This window comes from Cebus imitator, unplaced genomic scaffold (assembly GCF_001604975.1).
Source record: "Cebus imitator isolate Cc_AM_T3 unplaced genomic scaffold, Cebus_imitator-1.0 Scaffold15, whole genome shotgun sequence".
NCBI lineage: Eukaryota > Metazoa > Chordata > Mammalia > Primates > Cebidae > Cebus > Cebus imitator.
In genome coordinates, this window is record NW_016107330.1 from 178398 (window position 1) to 194663 (window position 16266).

General features: G+C 52.1%; 1 protein-coding gene across 4 annotated transcripts in view; it reads right to left on the reverse strand.

Annotated features, from left to right (window-relative positions):
• SLC2A7 (solute carrier family 2 member 7) overlaps positions 1-16266 on the reverse strand; it is a 25051-nt gene that overhangs the window by 5498 nt on the left and 3287 nt on the right. For 2 of the 4 annotated variants that reach the window (XM_037730892.1, XM_017503279.2), the window contains 7 exons: positions 15742-15902; positions 11770-11894; positions 10459-10611; positions 7369-7494; positions 6932-7119; positions 5778-5888; positions 2100-2201 (listed from right to left, as the gene is read on the reverse strand). In XM_037730892.1, coding sequence (XP_037586820.1) covers positions 2100-2201; positions 5778-5888; positions 6932-7119; positions 7369-7494; positions 10459-10611; positions 11770-11894; positions 15742-15902 — 966 coding nt within the window. Of the gene's footprint in view, positions 1-2099; positions 2202-5777; positions 5889-6931; positions 7120-7368; positions 7495-10458; positions 10612-11769; positions 11895-15730; positions 15903-16266 lie in introns of those variants that run through there. The other 2 variants (XM_037730897.1, XM_037730893.1) reach the window with 2 other exon arrangements.

Genomic DNA, 16266 nt, shown 5'->3' on the forward strand with positions numbered 1-16266 from the left:
GCTCACTGCAGCCTCCACCTCCCAGGTTCAAGCAATTCTCCTGCCTCAGCCTCCCAAGTAGCTGGGATTACAGGTGCATGCCACCATGCCGGGCTAATTTTTGTATTTTTAGTAGAGTCAGGGTTTCACTATGTTGGCCAGGCTGGTCTTGAACTCCTGACCTTGTGGTCTGCCCTCCTTGGCCTCCTAAAGTGCTGGGATTACAGGCTTGAGCCACCGCATCCAGCCTAAACTTTCCACTAAGAATAAAACCTTATATTGTTTTTTGTTTGTTGTTCGTTTGACAGAGTCTTGCTCTGTTGCCCAGGCTGGAGCGCAGTGGCACAATCTCGGCTCACTGCAACCTCCGTCTCCCAGATTCAAGTGATTCTTCTGCCTCAGCCTCCTGAGTAGCTGGGATTACAGGCACACGCCACCAGGCCTGGCTAATTTTTGTACTTTTAGTAGAGACAGGGTTTCACCATGTTGGTCAGGCTGGTCTCAAACTCCTGACCTCAGGTGATCCACCTGCCTTGGCCTCCCAAAGTGCTGAGATTACAGATGTGAGCCACTGCATCTGGCCGAGAACTTAAATTGGTTTTAAAATTAGAAAAGAAAGTTCTTTCCAAAGGAAATTTTAATTAAATTGATTTTTGAGCGTCACTAACAGTTTCTCGCCAGGCCTTGCTTTCCCTGCAGGCCCCTGCCTCTTGGTGATTCCCTGAATCCCTCCAGCTCTTTCCTGCCTGAAGCTCTCTGTACGCCCTGATGGTTAAGGACAAAGACATTGCAGAGAGGGCAGCTTGGGAAGGAAGGAAAAGAGCAAAGATCTCGCCTCTAAATGACAGAATGAGCTCCTCACACATTCTTGGACTCCTGTGCAATTGCATTTCTGATGCATTTTCATTTGAAAGCGTTCAGGACAGTGCGCACCACCTGCACGAGCAACAGCAGCAGAGAGGCTGCCTCGGAGACGCAGGCTGTGGATTGCTTTGACAAGATTTCCTATCGGCCGGGTGCAGTGGCTCACGTCTGCAATCCCAGCACTTTGGGAAGCCGAGGCGGCTGGATCACGAGGCCAAGCGATCGAGACCATCCTGGCAAACATGGTGAAATCCCGTCTCTATTAAAAATACAAAAATTAGCCGGATGTGGTGATGCGTGCCTGCAATCCCAGCTACTAGGGAGGCTGAGGGAAGAGAATTGCTTGAACCTGGGAGGCAGAGAACGCATCATTGTACTCCAGACAGGGCTACAAGAGTGAAATTCCATCTGAAAAAAAAAGGTTTCATATCATACCACCCCATGTATTTTCATTACTTCCTTAGAACATAAATAATACATGTAGGCTGAGAACACTGCAAATTGAAATGATGCACTTCTTGTTTGGGTGGCCTGCTGTGTTTTAATCTCACTGAAATATGATTCCCAGTTTTGTTTTGGTTTTTTTTGAGACAGGCTCTCACTCTGTCACCCAGGCTGGAGTGCAATGGTGCAATCATGGCTCACTGCAGCCTTGACCTCCTGAATTTGGGTGATCCTCCCACCTCAGCTTCCTGAGTGGCTGGGACTACAGGTGCACACCACCACACCCAGCTAATGTTTTGTATTTTTTTGTAGAGATGGGGTCTCACCATGTTGCTCAGACTGGTCTCGAACTCCTGGGCTCAACTGATCCTCCTGCCTTGGCCTCCCAAAGTGCTAGGATTGCAGGCATGAGCCTCCATGCTCAGCCTCCTACCTGTTGAATGGGTGATATCTGGTCTTACCTCTCCTCAGTGCACACCTGTTCACTGCCTGTGGCTGTTTTCTATTGCAGCCACACCCTTGAATTTACGTACTGAAGCACATATTTTATTGCAAACTGTCCTCCTTGTTTCTCTTTCCCATGACAGCTGGACCATCTATCTAGTTACTCATTTGCATGTGCAGGTGTAGGTGAGTGAAGCCACCTGTGACATTCGCTTCAGGAGGGGGCTTTGCAAAGTACTTTTCCAGGCAGGGGGCGTGCCCTCGGTGGGACTCAGAGCCAAACACTTGGTGCAGGGGGGCCAGTCAGGAAGGGGACCTCCCACCCCCACCATGACTCCCCAGCCAGGGGGCAGGGAATGAGGTCAGACCTGGAATAGGATCACCGCCGTCAGCACCAGGCAGGCAGAGCCGCAGATGCCGTAGCCGGCCAGCAGGAGGGGCCGCCGTCCCAGCCGCTCCACCAGGACAGCCTGGAGGGGAAGTGGGGCAGTGAGGAGCTGCGTTGGCCTGGCACCCAGGATTCTTGGGCAGAGCCTCCACTTTCTCTTGCGAGCCCGTCTTCCTTTTTTTAAAAAAGGTATATATATATAGTTTCCCTCCTGTTGCCCAGGCTGGAGTGCAGTGGTGCCATCTCGGCTCACTGCAACCTCTGCCTCCAGGGTTTAAGCCATTCTCCTGCCTCAGCCTCCCGACTAGCTGGGATTACAGGCACCCGCCACCACGCCTGGCTAAATTTGTATTTTTAGTAGAGACGGGATTTCTCCATGTTGGCCAGGCGGGTTTTGAACTCCCAACCTCAGGTAATCCACCTGCCTCAGCCTCCCAAAGTGCTGAGATTACAGCCGTGAGCCACCGCGCCTGGCCTGTAGGCCCCTCTTAGGTGCCCCTTTCTCTTTCTCCCCTTCTCCCTTCCTTTCCTTCCTTCCCTTCCCGCCTTTTCCTTTCTTCCCCACTTCCTCCCTTCCCTCCCTTCTTCCCTTCCTTTCTCTTTCTTTCTTTCTCTCTCTTTTCTTTCTTCTTTCTGTCCCTTTCTTTCTTTCCTTCTTTCCTTTCTTTCTTCCTTTCCTCCTTCCTTCCCTCCCCCTTTCTTTCTTTCTTTCTTTCCTTTCTTTCTTTCTCTTTCTTTCTTTTTTTTCTTTCCCCTCCCTCCCTCCCTCTTTCTCTCTCTCTGTCTCTCGTTCTTTCTATGGAGTTTCGCTCTTGCTGCCCAGGCTGCAGTACAATGGCACAATCTCGGCTCACTGCAACCTCCACCTCCCGGCTTCAAGCAATTCTTCTGCCTCAGTCTCCCAAGTAGGAGGTATTACAGGTGCCTGCCACCACGCCCAGTTAATTTTTATATTTTTAGTAGAGACAGGGTTTCACCATGTTGGTCAGGCTAGTCTCGAACTCCTGACCTCAAGTGATCCTCCTACCTCGGCCCTGCTAAGTGCTGGGATTATAGGCGTGAGCCACCGCACCCCGCCTTTTAGGCGTTCCTTTCTCACCCCTGCCGCCCGCATGTGGGATAGAGGCTGCTCATCTGGCCTGGGTTGGACATTCACGGTTTTCACCACCACCCTTCCTTGTTCTGGTCATTTCCGACCTTTTGGGTCTTGGCTCCCTGCACCCCTGCCACCCACTGGAACCACCACATGTTCTAGTTTCCATGTTTGATGCTTTGATGTCTCGGGAGCTTGACGGCCCTGGAGGGACTGCCCTCCCGCAGTCAGCCGGTTCCCACTGATAAACAAACCTCTGTCTGGGAGTGCCTCTGTCACCTGCAAACCCACAATGCAGGCCCATGCCCCAGCTCCTCCTCTGGGGACTTTCACACTCAAGGCCAGCAGCACCTGCCCTAACACCCTGGGGCCAGGGAGCAGACAGCTGGGACAGCCCCTGTTCCCCGGAGCTGGAGGAAGTTATTCACACCAGCTACTCCTAAACCCGCTCACCCTGCTCACCCGTTCCTGTCTGTGGGAACCACAGTAAAGGTTCATCCTCACTAGTCCAAGCCCAGGTCACTATTTGTGACCAGCAATCCTACTTCTTCTCACTTTTTCTACTTTTTTTTTTTTTTTTTTTTGAGATGGAGTCTCGCTCTGTCGCCCAGGCTGGAGTGCAGTGGCGCAATCTCCATTCACTGCAGTCTCCACCTCCTGGATTCAAGCAATTCTCCTGCCTCAGTCTCCCAAGTAGCTGGGATTGCGGGCGCATACCACCACAGCTGGGTAATTTTTGTATTTTCAGTAGAGACAGGGTTTCACTATGTTGGTCAGGCTGGTATCGAACTCCCGACCTCAAGTGATCCACCCACCTCAACCTCCCAATGTGTTGAGATTACAGGCGTGAGCCATCGCGCTTGGCTCCTTTTCTACTTTAATGCCATTTCCATTCTCCCCCATCCCTAATGTTGACCCAGGGCAGGCCCTGTACAGCCCCCTGACTCAGTTACCTGACTCATGTCTTCCCAACATCCCAACAGACAGACTATCACTGCCATTCAGGAGGGCCAGATGGGAGCAAAGTGCACCCCCCGAATCAGAGCAATGCTGTCAGTTTCATGCTCTATGCCTGGTTCCCACCGTTCCTTTAGGGAGATGGAAAGCATATTTTTCTGGCTTCGGTTGCTCCAGGTAGGATGATGGGGAAGCAGGTCCTAGTGATGGTCATTCATCCTCGAGGAGGAGGACTCTGAGGGTAAAGGATGGATCCTGCCCCAGAGGAGAACTGGGGAGGGGGCCAAGGGAACCCAGCAGGAGGAGGGGCTGAGACTTCAGCCTGGGGACCTCTGTCCTCCTCCCTTAATTTTCCTCTCAGCCTTTCCTGCTGTTTTCCTAACTTCTCCCTCCTTGTCCTTCTAAATCTTCTGAGAGTTGATTGGCACTTAAACTAGCTCTGGGGAAAATACAAATAATAGATAACTTTCTAAACAATGTTTACCATCACTGGCAACTCAAGGAACGGGAATCAAAATTTTATCAGAAGATAACTTGCAAGTGGTCTAGGGACTAGCCTGACCAGTATGATGAGACCCTGTACTAAAAATACAAATAGTAGCTGGGCATGGTGGTGCACGCCTGTAATCCCAGCTACTCAGGAGGCTGAGGCGGGAGAATCTTTTAAACCCGGGAGGCAGAGGTTGCAACGAGCAGAGACTGTGCCACTGCACTCCAGCCTGTGCAACACAGTGAGACTCTGTCTAAAAAAAACCAAAATGCAAAGACAAGAAAAGAAAATGATCTAGGGAAAGGAATGTCATGATATCTGACCCTTTCTCATACAACATATATATCTCAAAGCATAAGTAGCTCAGATTTTAAATACTGAACTCTGAAATGATATTGGACCAACAAAAAGTGGTACCTGCATTCGAATACCGTGTATTGCAGTCACCGTAATGAGGATTACAAAGGAAGAAACTTGGACCTCTGTTGTTGTTGATGTTTTTGAGATGGGGTCTCGCTCTTGTTCCCTAGGCTGGAGTGCAGTGGCACCACCTCAGCTCACTGCAATCTCCACCTCCGGGTTCAAGTGATTCTCCTACCTTGGCTTCCCAAGTAGCTGAGATTACAGGCACCCACCACCATGCTTGGCTAAGTTTTGGATTTTTTAATAGAGATGGGGTTTCACCATGTTGGCCAGGCTGGTCTTGAACTCCTGATCTCAAGTGATTGGCTCGCCTCAGTCTCCCAAAGTGCTGTGGTTATAGGTGTGTACCACCACATCTGGCTACATTTTTTGTATTTTTAGTAGAGCCTGGGTTTCGCCATGTTGGCCAGGCTGGTCTCAAACTCCCTGACCTCAAGTGAAGTGCCTGCCTCAGCCTTCCCAAGTGCTGGGATTACAGGTGTGAGCCACCGTGCCTGGCCAGATTGGAAGGAATTTTGAGTAGGCTGGTCAAGGTCATGCAAGTACTTAGTATGTGTACATCCTAAAGTCCATGTCCCTTAAGTGACCCCAGCACCAGGGCTACCAGCACTCGGTTGACTCTGCGGGTCTCTCTGCTGCCTGGGGGCACCTGGCCAGAAACCCTCCAGCAGGAAAGACGCCTCCTGCTCACTCACCGAGATGACAGTCATCACTATGTTGACCATGCCAGCACCCACTGTCACGTACTGGGAGTCAGAGGCCTCCACGCCCGCGGATGTGTAGATGGTGTCTGCATAGTAGTTGATCTAAACAAAAACATAGGGCTGTGGGGAAGAGGCCCAAAGACCCAGGACGCTGGCTTAACTTTCTCAGCTCAAGCCATACACGGTTCTGCAAGCCTGGGTTGGGAACCCTGGGACAGCAAAGAGGTAGCAGGTGGTGGGAAAAAGAGGCATGACCCGGAGTTGGGACACCAGGAGGAAGCCCGACTCTGCCCAGGAACTGAGGGTCAAGGCTCTTCCCTCTCTGAGCCTTAGGTTCTTTATCTATAAAATGAGAGCCAGACCACACTACCCAAGATCGCTTTTCCCTCCATGACTTGGTTCCTCTAAGAGCTCAGAACCCAGAGAATGATTTCTTACCTCTCACTTGGGCCAAGCCAACCCCAAGTTCAGTCTGTCTTCTGGCCCAGTGCCAAGGACACTGGCACAAACAACCCTTCGGAAAGCCATGCGTGCTGTTCCACGTTTGGTGGCTCCCACCTGGGCCGTCCACCCTCCCATGATCACTGATTAAACATCCATGAATCCCTGAGGCCAAGGCCACCTCTTCCTGACACGCCACTGGAGCAACTGGGTCACCCATCCAATCGCCAGTGTTTTAGCTCCTGCCAGATCTCCACCCTTCCCCTCACACCGTGGTTAGATAGAGTTAGAGCGAAAGAGCCATGGGCGCAGAAAGTGATGCCACAAACATCACACCCAGATGGGTCCGAGGTGACATCCTGAGCCAGGCTGGACCCACCAACCCCAGCCTGGTGATCTGAGCTTGGATCCAGGAGACCTCAGCTCATCTGTCTAGCCATTGTCTTGTACGGAGGGGAAAGGACTATTGGCAGGAGGCATTTCCTTCTGGGGACTGGGAAACAGAGAAAAATGAAGGGGGCACGTGGAGAGGGGCAGAGCGGGGAGACAGTGAGGACTGAGGTTTCTTCCCGACATCTGGCCTTGCTTGGGCGGATTCTGGCCCTGGAGCCAGGCCAGGCCTCTGTGGGTGGGACCGTGTGTTGCTGTCAATGAAGCCTGGGTCTGCTTCATCTGTCTGCCCGCCTGGCCACCGTCCCGCATACCGCATTGATCCCCGACAGCTGCTGGCCAGCCATGAGCACGATGATGGAGAGAAGCTGGTAGCGCAGGGACCGCAGGGCGCAGAGGCGCAGCACCGACAGGTGGCCCTCGGCATGCTCGGCCCGGGCCTCTGCACGCATGTCCTCCAGCTCAGCCTCTAAGTCTGCGTGGCCTCTCAGCCTTCTCAGAGCTGCAGAGAGCAGAACCACCACTCCCTCAGAGGGCAGGATCCCTGCAGGCCGGGCCCCAGGCCCCCATGCTGGCCCTGAGCTCACCACTCCCTGACCTGACCTTGACAATGCCCCAATCTCCACCCCCCACCCCATTCAGCTCCCAACTCGCACCCCGACCCATGGCGACCCTGACTCTAACCCTGACCGTGACTCTGCCCGGCCCACGGGGTGGGCAGGGCCTGGGAGAGTGGCCTGCAACTTCATACCTTGTCGCGCTGTGGCTTCATCTCCTTTCTGAATCAGGGAGTAGCGGGGGCTCTCGGGGAAGAAGGGCAGGGACAGCAGCTGCAGCAGTGCAGGCACCCCCGTGAGGGCCAGAAGCACTGGCCACCCTGCAAGGAGCCGAGCACTCAGGACCCCGAGGCCTGGGGAACCCTGGCCCACTCACCACTGCCCTTGGAAGGTCACACTCCTGTGTGAACCAAGGACTGTGGGGACTTAGTTCTCACCAGGGCCCTCCTACAAATGGGTTCCACATTCAAAATGAAGGAAATCACTATAGTTATAAAAATCTACGTGTCATTAATTATTTGGCAGGAAGAGCACCGTTTCTCTAAAGAATAGGCATTGATTTAAACACTTGAACCCCGGGGAAAATGAGCTCTGTTTTAGCCCTACTTTTAAGGCTGGAAAAGACACAACCTCTGCCTCATTACGGCCAGGGTGGGGCAGGTCCTGGACCCTGCGCTGGGTCTAAGTGAGCTCCTTCTGGACAGCTTGGGCTAAGGAGGGAAGCTGAGATTCCACTAAGAGAAGAGGGTCTGTCCACCGCCACCCACCCCTGCTGGTACTGTGGGAAGTGGACAAGTTCTTTTTTTTTTTTGAGACAGGGCCTAGCTCTATCAGCCACGCTGGAGTGCAATGGTGCAGTCATAGCCCACTGCAGCCTCGGTCTCCCAGGCTCAGGTGATCCTCCCACCACAGCCTCTTGAGTGGCTGGAACTACAGGTGCACACTACTGCACTACCTGGCAGATTTTTTCTTTTTAAAAAAATTTTAGTAGAGACTGGTCTTGATACGTTGCCCTGGCTGGTCATGAACTCCTGGGCTCAAATGATCCTCCTGCCTTGGCCTCCCAAAATGCTGGGCATGAGCCACTGAGCCCCGCTGACAAATTCTTTAACATCTCTGAGCGTCAGGCAAGAGGTGGCGAGGGATGAAAGAGGCGCAGGCATGAAGCGACACGCAGGGCGGCCTCCTCCCCAGCTGATGTCTCTCTAATTGATGGTTCAGTATTCAGTTGCTCTGGGCTAATGATCTTTCATGGAGCACCCAGCAGGTTCTGAGTCTCTGAACCTCTTCAGGGTACTGTGGGGACCACAAAGACATAAATACACCCATTAAGGACTCTGTGCAGAATTGGGTCATTCAGAAATGAATATGAAAAAACCCCAGCTGGGCACAGGGCTCATGTCTATAATCCCTTCACTTTGGGAGGCTGAGGAGGGATGATTACTTGAGCCCAGGAGTTAGAAACCAGCCTGGATGTGAGACCCTTGTCTCTACAAAAAACAGAAAAAATGAAGTGGGCATGGTGGTGTGTGCCTGTGGTACCAGCCACTTGGGAAGCTGAGGCGCTTGAGCCTGGGAAGTCAAGGCTGCAGTGAGGTATGACTGCATCACAGCACTCCAGCCTGGGTGATGGAGTGAGATAAGAGGAAGGAAGGAATGAAGGAAGGAGGGAAGAAGGGAGGGAGGGAGGGAGGGAGGGAAGGGATGGAGGGAAGGAAGGAGGAAAGGAAAAAAGAAAGGAAGAAAGAAAGGAAGGAAGAGAAAGAAAAGGAAGGAAGGTAAAGAAGGGAGGAAGGGAGGGAGGAAAAGGAAGGAAGAGAAAGGGAGGGAGGGAGCGAGGGAGAGATAGAGAAAGAGGGAAAGAAAGGAGAAAGCCCCACTGGGTTGATGGGGCTTTTACTGCCGGCTGCCTTCATCAAGCCCTGTTGGACGGTCCATCTCTTATCTCCTTTCTCACAGCCCCTCCTGAGTGTCCCTCACTTTCTCCTGTCGGGGCCCTGAAAACAATATCCCCAAATGAAGGCCTCAGCAGCACCCTCAGAAGCACGAGTTTCTCTCTGACCTTCTGTCCTGTCTCAGTCCCATTCTCCCTGAGGCTAACCCTAGAAACCAGCATCCCTTGTCAGAATTCCTGGGCAGGTCATACAAACCGGATCCCCTTTCCCCAAAAGCACTTCCACCAAACCTGAAAATATTCTGTGTAAAAACTGGCCATGCGGTGGATCACCTGACGTCAGGAGTTCAAGACCAGCCTGGCCAACATGGAGAAACCCCATCTCTACTAAAAATACAAAATTAGCTGGGCATGGTGGTGTGTGCTGTAATCCCAGCTACTCAGGAGGCTGAGGCAGGAGAGTCACTTGAACCCGGGAGGAGCTGCGATCACGCCACTGAAATCCAGCCTGCGTGACAGAGCAAGGCTCCATCTCAAAACAACAACAACAACAAAATTGGCCAGAAGGAAATTCTCTGACCAATGTTGTTTGGCTGTGGGTCATAAGGCTCCCATTCTGCAGAGGGTCCCGCCCCACACCCTGAAGGAAGGAAGGCTGCACAGAGAGGCCAAGAAGACCCTCCGCAGACCCTGCGGGGTCTCCCCACGCAGTCCATTCACGTCGGATGGGACCCTTTTGTCCACTCCCATTTCTACTTGGCGGTCATGCTCTGTGGGGCGTAAGCACAAAAGCAGACGATTTCCCCTGTCTCTGGATGCTCACTCTGAAGGCTCCGCGGATCTGATTAAACACATTTGCATGCTTTTTCTATTAATCAGCTTCACGTCAGTGATTTTTCAGTGGACCTTTAGAGGGCCACGCTTGAGCCCAGGTGTGAGTCCTAAACTTCCTCCACGACCCCCACTCACTCAGGCAACGGCCCTGCCTCCTAATTCACTGGGAAGGTAGGGGCTGCCAGAAAACAGCCACCCAGTGACAGGGCCGGTGGCTGTGAACCTGTTTGCCCTTCCCTCTGTACTGTACCGTTCCTGTGGCAGCCAAATTATGCCGACATTTTTCACCGCTTGAAAGAAACCTCTTCTCTTGACCTCACTTCCCCAACTTCTCTCCTTCCCTTAATAGCAAAAACTCATTCCCAAGCACAATTTGTCCCCATCACTCACCAAAACAGCCCTGACCAAGGTCACCCATCCCGTCACCACCCACACAGCACAACGCCCGGCCCTGGGCCACCTCTCAGGTGTCATCTGACTTGATCTGTCAGTAACACCCGGCATGGAGGCTGAGTGAGGGACCGGACCTAACACGACCCCCGCGGCTGCCATTTACCTGCCGGGTTGCCCAAGATGGCCTGCAGGCTGAAGATCTGTGCTAGGAAGACTCCAAAGATGACGAACACCTCGGTCATTGTTCCCAGCATGCCTCTTAGGTTCTTGGGAGCCAGTTCCCCCAGGTACATGGGAAGGGCGCTGTAGGAGATGCCTGGTTTGGGCACGGCAGAAATCAGGGCAGGCACATCACAAACGCAGAAAGCTGAGATGCAATTCAATTCCATTTCCTAATCTGGGGCCTTCTCCGTGCTGCCAGCCCCTCTGCGGAGATGGAGCGAGGCCAACCTTGACTGTTGAGTTTGGACTTATAACAAAATCCCTCCAGAATCCTCAGCCCCCATGGGAGCATCACCAGGATGTGATGAGGAGACCTTTTCCTTTCTAGCTGCGGGGCTGGCCTGCTTGTTCTGGGGAGAAGGCTAGGCCTTTGTGTGTCCCTGGAAGCTAACCATAAATCTTTTGCTTTGGTCCATTTTCTGATTCTTCTAAAGCACAGATGACTTGTCTAACTTTTATTAATAGAAGAAATTGCTGTAACTAAGAAATTGCTGCTGGGCACGGTGGCTCACGCCTGTAATCCAGCACTTTGGGAGGCCAAGGAGGGTGGATCACAAGGTCAGGAGTTCGAGACCAGCCTGGCCAACATGCTGAAACCACATCTCTACTAAAAATACAAACATTAGGTGGTGGCAGGCACCTGTATTCCCAGCTACTGAGGAGGCTGAGGCAGGAGAATCGCTTGAACCCAGGAGGCAGAGGTTGTAGTGAGCCAAGACCACACCACTGCACTCCAGCCTGGGTGACACAGTGAGACTGTCTCAAAAAAAAGAAAAAAGAAAAAGAAACTGCTGAGTTGAAATTGTCCCTCATCCTTGGAAGATATCTTGGGAAACCGTATTAGTTATTTGTACTTCAAGGTGAGTGTGTTTCTCAAGATCCTTCCCTGATAGAAGATTTTCTTAAATACAGGAAGGGGCTAGAAAGCACTAGGCTTGTCCAGGTAAGTGGCTCACGCCTGTAATCCCAGCACTCTGGGAGGCAGAGGCGGGAGGATCACTCGAGCCCAGGAGTTGGAGATCAGCCCAGCAACATAGTGAGGCCCTGTCGCTAAAAAATTAATTAATTAATTAGTTAACAAAAACAAACAAGCATGAGGCTTGCAGGGCCCTGGGAATGCAGACGGGAGGATGTCTTGAAAGGAAAAGAGGCGGACAGAACCAGCCAGACACCTGCTCCGCTCCTGCTTCCAGCCTTGGCCAAACGGACCCTTCCCCCAAGGCTGAGCCAGACAGAGCCTGGGTCCCCATACCTGCACAGACTCCCAGCACCACTCGGGAAAACATGATCAGCTCAAAAGCCTTGGCCACTTTGCTGACTCCCATCAGAATGGCGGGGATGATGGCAAAGATGTTGTTGATCAGCAGGGTCCCCTTTCTGCAAAGACAGCGAGCCCAGAGGGCAGCAGGGCGTGGAGGCTGAGGAAGCTCTCCTGACACCAGCTCCTATTCTGCTGGTGGTCATCACAGAGGTGGGGGGAATGTGCCCAAGAAAGGGCTGAAGCAGGGGCTGTGGACTGAATCATGTCCTGCAGTTCCTATGTTGAAGGCCTTAACCCCAGTGTGATGGGATCAGGAGGAGGGCCTCTGGGAGGGAATAGGTCACGTGGGGCTCTCATGACAGGATAGGAAGAGACACACAAGAAACTGCTCTTTTTCTGCCCGGTGAAGACACAGCCAGGCTGCATGCGGTGGCTGAAGCCTGTAATCCCAGCACTTTGGTAGGCTGAGGCAGGCGGATCACTTGAGGTCTGGAGTTTGAGATCAGCCTGGCCAACATGGTGAAGCTCTGTATCTACCAAAAAAAAAATCCCAAAAATCAGCCAGGTGTGGTGGCACATGCCTGTAATCGCAGCTACTCAGGAGGCTGAGGCAGGAGAATCACTTGAATCTGGGAGGCAGAGGTTGCAGTGAGTAGAGATCGTGCCACTGCACTCCAGCCTGGGCCACAGACTGAGACTCTATCTAAAAAAAAAAAGAAAGGACACAGCCAGAAGAAGGCTGTCTGCAAGCCAGGAAGAAGGCCTTCACCAGGAAACAGATCTGCCAGCACCTTGATCTTGAATTTCTATCCTGCAGAAGGTGAGAAGATAAATGTCTGTCGTTTAAGCCTGTGGTTGTAGCAGGCTGACAGATGGGAAGAAGGGGCAAATGGGCTGACATCCCAGGAAGGAAGATTTGGGGTCAGCGGGGGTGGGAGTGGGGGAGGGGAGCATCTAATGATTGGAGCTGCCTGAAACCAGGAGGGAAGGACAAGGAATGGGCTGTCCCAGGAGGCAGAGCTTCCCATCACTGATGGTATTCAAGCTGTCGCTGGTGGTATCTACACTAGACACGAAGACTGTCAGGAATGTTGAGCAGGGAATTCCCACAATGAGTGGGGTGCAGAATGGGACCACATGGTTTCTAAGATCCCTTCCAAGGCTGAAAAACCATAAGCCTGTGAAGGAGAGGGAGTGCCTGGAAAACAGCACTATGCCGGGCTCATCCCGCTGCCTTCAGGATCCACTCATCTGCTTGACTCTGTGCTCTAGGTCCTATGCCAATTTGCAGTAATGGCTCCGGTGCCCCCCCTTGCTTGCTTTTGGCTTGGGTTTTGCACAGGAGAAGAATTGCAGTGGATCAGAAAGAGGACAGAGAGCTCCCGAGCTGTGGGGTTGCTAGCTGGTGCACTCTGATATTCCCTTTTTTTTTTTTTGAGATGGAGTCTCGATCTGTTGCCCAGGCTGGAGTGCAGTGGTGCGATCTCGGCTCACTGCAACCTCTGTGATATGGTTTGTGTCCCCACTCAAATCTCATCTTAAATTCCCATGTGTTGTGGGAAGGACCTGGTGGGAGGTAACTGAATCGTGGGGGCAGGTCTTTCCAGTGCTGTTCTCTTGATAGTGAATAAGTCTGACCAGATCTGATGGTGTTATAAGGAAGGGTTTTGTTTATTTGTTTTTTGGTTTTTGCACAAACTCTCTCTTGCCTGCTGCCATCCATGTAAGATGTGATTTGCTCCTCCTTGCCTTCTGCCATGATTGTGAGGCCTCCCCAGCCACTTGGAACTGTGAGTCCATTAAACCTCTTTCTTTTGTAAATTGCCCAGTCTTGGGTTTGTCTTTATCAGCAGTGTGAAAATGGACTAATACACTCTGCCTCCCAGGTTCAAGTGATTTTCCTGCCTCAGCCTCCCAAGTAGCTGGGATTACAGGCATGCACCACCATGACTGGCTAATTTTTGTATTTTTAGTAGAGATGGAGTTTCACCATGTTGGCCTGGCTGGTCTCGAACTCTTGGCCTCAAGTGATCCGCCCACCTCAGCCTCCCAAAGTGCTGGGATTACAGGTGTGATCCACCATGCCCAGCCTGGCATTCCTTTCTCTCCACCTCCAGATGGCAGTGCTCCCTCCTCACACCCCTACAGGTGTGGGGATGATGAAGCTGTCAGCAGCCCCAGGACTACCTTTGTGATTGTCGCATGCTTTGCACACATCTTTGAGGATCCCCAGAACCCTGAGTGAGTGCCCTGAGTGAGGAAGGCGGGGCTCTGGTGTCAAGAGCAGGGAGCAGGTGGTGAGGTCTCTATGAAAATATCCCAGCAGCTGTGCTCGGAGGCTCACACCTGTAATCCCAGCACTTTGGGAGGCCAAGGCGGGTGGATCACAAGGTCAGGAGTTCGAGGCCAGCCTGACCAACATGGTGAAACCCCGTCTCCACTAAAAATACAAAAATTAGCCTGGCATAGTGGCAGATACCTGTAATCCCAGCTACTCGGGAAGCTGAGGCAGGAGAATTGCTTGAACATGGGAGGCAGAGGTTTCAGTGAGCCGAGATCACACCACTAAAAACCAGTAGGGGGAAAAAGAGAAACTCCATCTCAAAAAAAAAAAAAAAAAGAAAAAAAAAATATCCCAGCTTGGCAACACTGAGGACTGGCCAGGGAGTCCACAGACGTACAGGCTGGTGTTCTTAGGCCACTTTTCTCTCCTGGGGCTGCTGCACCCTTCAGAAGCAGCCACCAGAGCCCAGGTCCTGATAGAGGAGGGTCAGCCAGACAAGAGGCCCAAAGAGATCAAGCAGCTGGACACATTCCCACCCTTCTCTGGACTCCCAGCCCTTCCTGATGACTTAAGGGGAGGCTGGGGCTGTCAGGACCCCACTGCGCAAGCTGGCACCACGACCTTCCTGGGCTCAGGGTCCTCATCTGGAAAATGGGTTCAGACAAGAAAGTGGAGGCCAAGCCTGGGCTTCCAGAACAGTCCAGTCACTCTGGGTCTAGCTGGGAACAGCACAGTCTGGATGACCAAAAGAAAAGCCTGGATTACGGCATAATGACGTTAGAGTGAATAGTTTCTTCATTCCAGTGCATAATGTATGGCAAATTAATTGTCAATCAAGTATTTGCAAGAGGGGTTCCTATGAGTCTTGCATTAATTAATAGATAATTTTCAATCAGCACTATTTTCTTCTATGCCTGAAATGGAATTGCTCTGGTTTTTCGAGTTACTTTTCATCAGAGCGCCTTCCAGTCACTCCTGCAAACTGCCTACCCTGGCACCTCACGCCCAGTGTAACCGTGAATCCGAATGAGTGGGGCTGACGGAAGGGAACGCCGCCAGGCTTCACCCTGAGCCCGGTGCAGGCTCTGCCCGCCTGGGAAACTTGGCCTGTGCATTCTCCCTTATCTGTGGAGTCACGTCTTTGGAGCACCTGCGCTTAGGAAGAGCGATCAGTGAAGCCGTGTAAGCCAAGCAAAGTTCAGAGACCTGCCCCGTCTTCATCTCCAAACAAGATACGAGATGGTGGCCAGCAGTGACTCAGCCTGACCCCAACCTCAGTAACAAACTCTGATGAGGCCACGTGGGGAGAGGCTGCAGCTCTTAGAACTTGGAGCCTCTGACCCCGGAATGAAACCCAATAAACAAGCATTTATCGAACACCCACTGGAAGTGCTTACAAGGCACTGAGCTAAGTACCATCAAGAACCTTGATCTCAAAGGCTGCAGCACCTCTGAGGTAGGTGACAGAAGGGAATGCTTTTCCCATGCAATGGCCCAGGAAAGAAATTCCAGAGAATTTTAGGGACTGGTTTGAGGTCATGACGTCTGTGGCGATGCAGAGACTCACAGATCTTCTGATTCTCAGGGTCACACATCTCCCCACCAGGTCCACAAACACCCAGAGGCAGTGTGGCTGACTGGGGTGAATTTTGAGTGGGGGCAGCACACCTTCTGTTTACCTGCCACATCTATCCACCAGCAGGCCCACGATCAAGGACCCCAACAAGCCGCCCAGAGGAAACATGGAGACAGTGCAGGACCACAGAGGCAGCATGAGCTTCTCGTCCATGAAGGTTGCGTGCCGCTCAAAGTAGGTTTCATTGTAAAATGACTTGAAGACCTGGAAAACATTGCCCCATCCACAGCTAAAAATATTGGGCAATTCATGAGAAATGAGAAAGCGTTCTCAGTTGCCACTTGTTATTGTGCAGGGAGGTTTTTCTGCTAACACCTTTAAGACACAATTGAACTCGCTGATTCCCTACGATTACCTGTGAATCAAAAATCTACTGTATGATGGGTTGAGATGAGAAACTGAACAAAAAAATTGTTACAAATTCACTGTTAAAAAATTTACTTTTGGGCCGGGCGCGGTGGCTCAAGCCTGTAATCCCAGCACTTTGGGAGGCCGAGGCAGGTGGATCACAAGGTCAAGAGATCGAGACCATCCTGGTCAACATGGTGAAACCCCGTCTCTACTAAAA